Source organism: Aplysia californica, unplaced genomic scaffold (genome assembly GCF_000002075.1).
Source record: "Aplysia californica isolate F4 #8 unplaced genomic scaffold, AplCal3.0 scaffold01073, whole genome shotgun sequence".
In the NCBI taxonomy this organism is placed as follows: Eukaryota; Metazoa; Mollusca; class Gastropoda; order Aplysiida; family Aplysiidae; genus Aplysia; species Aplysia californica.
The window spans coordinates 98516-101461 of record NW_004798343.1 but is presented as its reverse complement, the minus strand read 5'-3'; the positions used below and the strand labels follow the sequence as shown (position 1 = coordinate 101461).

The 2946-nt window shown below is 39.9% G+C and overlaps 1 protein-coding gene across 1 annotated transcript in view; it reads right to left on the bottom strand.

Annotated features, from left to right (window-relative positions):
- Positions 1 to 2946, bottom strand: part of LOC101858374 (guanine nucleotide exchange factor subunit RIC1) — a 91351-nt gene that overhangs the window by 39931 nt on the left and 48474 nt on the right. The window contains exons 18-21 of the mRNA XM_035973232.1: positions 2634 to 2730; positions 1917 to 2032; positions 1160 to 1206; positions 40 to 164 (exon numbers count right to left, since the gene is read on the bottom strand). Of these exons, the coding sequence (XP_035829125.1) occupies positions 40 to 164; positions 1160 to 1206; positions 1917 to 2032; positions 2634 to 2730 (385 nt within the window). The remainder of the gene's footprint in view (positions 1 to 39; positions 165 to 1159; positions 1207 to 1916; positions 2033 to 2633; positions 2731 to 2946) is intronic.

Below are 2946 nucleotides of genomic sequence, written 5' to 3'. Positions count from 1 at the left end.
GAGAGAGAGAAAGAGAGAGAGAGAGAGATATCCCCTCACCTGGGATGGGCTCCTTCGACGTGGCCTCAGCCTCCAACACCTCATGCAGCAGAAGCTCCAGCACGTGGGGGAAGTAGGTCAGCTCCGTGCAGCTACGAGCAAGGTCAAGGGCATTCACACCAAGGCTGTTGGCAACGGAGAGCATAGTTATTGAAATTGTTAGGGTTTACCAAAAACATGGTACACACAGTTTTACAACTGGTAAAAAATTATAATGATATTTGTAAGGGTATCACATACCAAAGGCCTGTTCCAGACCCCAGCATGAATAAATTAGTTTTAGTTTTAGTAGAGGTTTTACGGCGCTTGCAACTGCATAACGTCATGTGAGTGTCAGAAGATTAGAGGTGTTACAAAGGAGAAACAAACGCAAAAAAAAAAAAAAGAAGGAAGGGAGATAAAAGACGAAATATTTTTTTTTACAGGAAAGAAGGAGCAAACCATACTAGAGCACCCACCAACCACCCACACAGACTCCAGTACAAACAGTGAAAAGAAGTAGAAACAGGGGACAACACCACACAGCCCCTCTAGCCACAACACATCTCACAGAGAAAAGAAACAAAAGAAGCTGACCACATGAGTGAAGCCCACCAACCACCCACGCATACAGACACTGTTACAGGAATCTCTTTTAGTTTAGTTTTAGTAAGTGTTTTATGGCACTTGCAACCAACACAATAAGGTCATATAAATACTGAAGATTAAAGTAAAGGTGTTACGAGAGAGTAACAAACACACAAAAAAAAAGGAGGGGAGATAAAGACAATAGACGTTTGATAGGAAAGAAGGAGCAAACCACACCAGAGCACCCGCCAACCACCCACAGACAACAAAGGCCAAGCACTAATCACCAAATTAACCACGAAAACAACAGTGTAGAACTACAACCTTGAGATAACGCCTGAAAATCTCATTTTTCTACAGACGCAGTGAATTATGTCCCCTGTCCAGACATAAACACACATAAACAGACCAACAGGTATGCACTTCAAACTTGTTATCTCCCCCTCCCCTCCTTCCCCCTTACCAACACCACAAACACAATAAAAACTAAAAGCATCAACAGGCAGGAAAAAGTATATTCAGTTCTTCCTGAATTTCACACATCATTACTTACTTTCTTCTGAGTAGTTGTCTAAGAATATGATGAAGATAAATTTGACTCTGAAAGAGAGGGGGAGAAAAAAGGGCAACTTGTCAATACAAATAATACCGTTAAGTGTAACACATTCAAATACAGCACAGTATAGCACTACAACTTGTCTCATAAAACTTCCTGTGACAGATTTTCCCTGGCCAGCACAAAGCATACATTTTCACTCCATGATGGTTCTTTTAACTTTTTGCTTCCTCAGAAAAAAACCCCAACAACTTCCAAATTCCTGATCTGTTTCAATAATAGCCAGGGTTAATTTTCCACTGTCACAGGGGAATAAAAAATTACAATTGAAAAGAACTACTTATCAAAGGCCATGATAAAAAAAAAAAAATCATCAGTATGAGTTTCAGCACAATAAAGATCGTTTAATGCTAGTGAAAAGTAGGACAGACCGATGGGGAAATAGAAAGCATTAGCAGCGCCCTCAAATCACCTGTAAGGTTTAACAGAATCTCAAGAAACATTATTCACACACACACATATAAAAAAGGCTGAATTCATAACACCCAAAAAGTTGTCCCGGCGTTTTAGTTTTAGTAGGTGTTTTACGGCACTTGCAACACAATAAGGTCATATAAGATTAGAGGTGTTACAAGAGAGTAACAAACACAAAAAAGAAGGAGGGGAGATAAGGACGATAGATGTTTGATAGGAAAGAAGAAGCAAACCACACCACAGCACCCGCCAACCCCCAACTTGTCTCACCGATACTTACAGTTCTTTCCAGTGTACAAAATGGCATATCGGAGTTTGTGGGAGCGGACGAGGACAGCGTGTACGAGACCACGTCGCAAGCTGCCCCGAGGATCACAGCGTCTTCAAACAGCACAGCTGGGAACAACAAAAAGACAAAAACAACGTGGTAATCTGCAGCGGCAGATATGTAACTCTAAAAACAAAAGAAAGAAAGATATAAAAGAAGTTTTTTACCATCTAGCATAAGGCTATTGTCAGAATAAGCATAGATGTGTTTTGCTCTTAGAGTATGTATCTATATAACTCCAAAGGTCTTGTAATTAAATTCCTGCCTGCGTTTGAACGATGTGATATGTAAATTTTGTCAGCTTTACTTCTCTTCTCATAATGAATTTTGATAAGAGTAATACATCATTAAGATTCTTACGTATACGTGCATGTGTTTTTACGGTCCTGTACAACCAAGAAAAATTTCCCCTCTGGGATAATAAAGTATTATCTTATCTTATATCTATCTTAGTAATGGCCACATTTCACACATGGACAGGTCAAGAAAAACAAATCACGGAAATAAATTCAAATGGTCGCACCAACAATAAATTATTGTGAATTTGACAAAAATCAAGTTAAACTCAGTGAAAAAGTTGAAGAAACAAACTTCTCAGCTCTTCCAACAAACTGAACTTCAGGGACATACAAGAGTAGATCTACATTCTGAGAGGAAAAAAAACTGTACCGAGTGGGTAGATGTCTACTCTGAAGGGCAGCATGATCCTCCGGGACATAAAGTTGTGGGCTTTTCCTTCATCTCGAGGGAACAACGGTAACCACACCTGGACACACAAAACACATTTGTCATTTCATAGGCTTTACCAGTCATCTAGTATTTTATACACCACCCCCCCTCCCCTTTTGTTTTTTTGTTTTTTCAGGTTGTTAATCACCTTCATGCTGCATGCGCACGCATGCACACACACACAAAACCAGTGAATTTTGCCCTCTCCCTCACACTGTGAACCTCAACACACACACACACATATTCACAAACA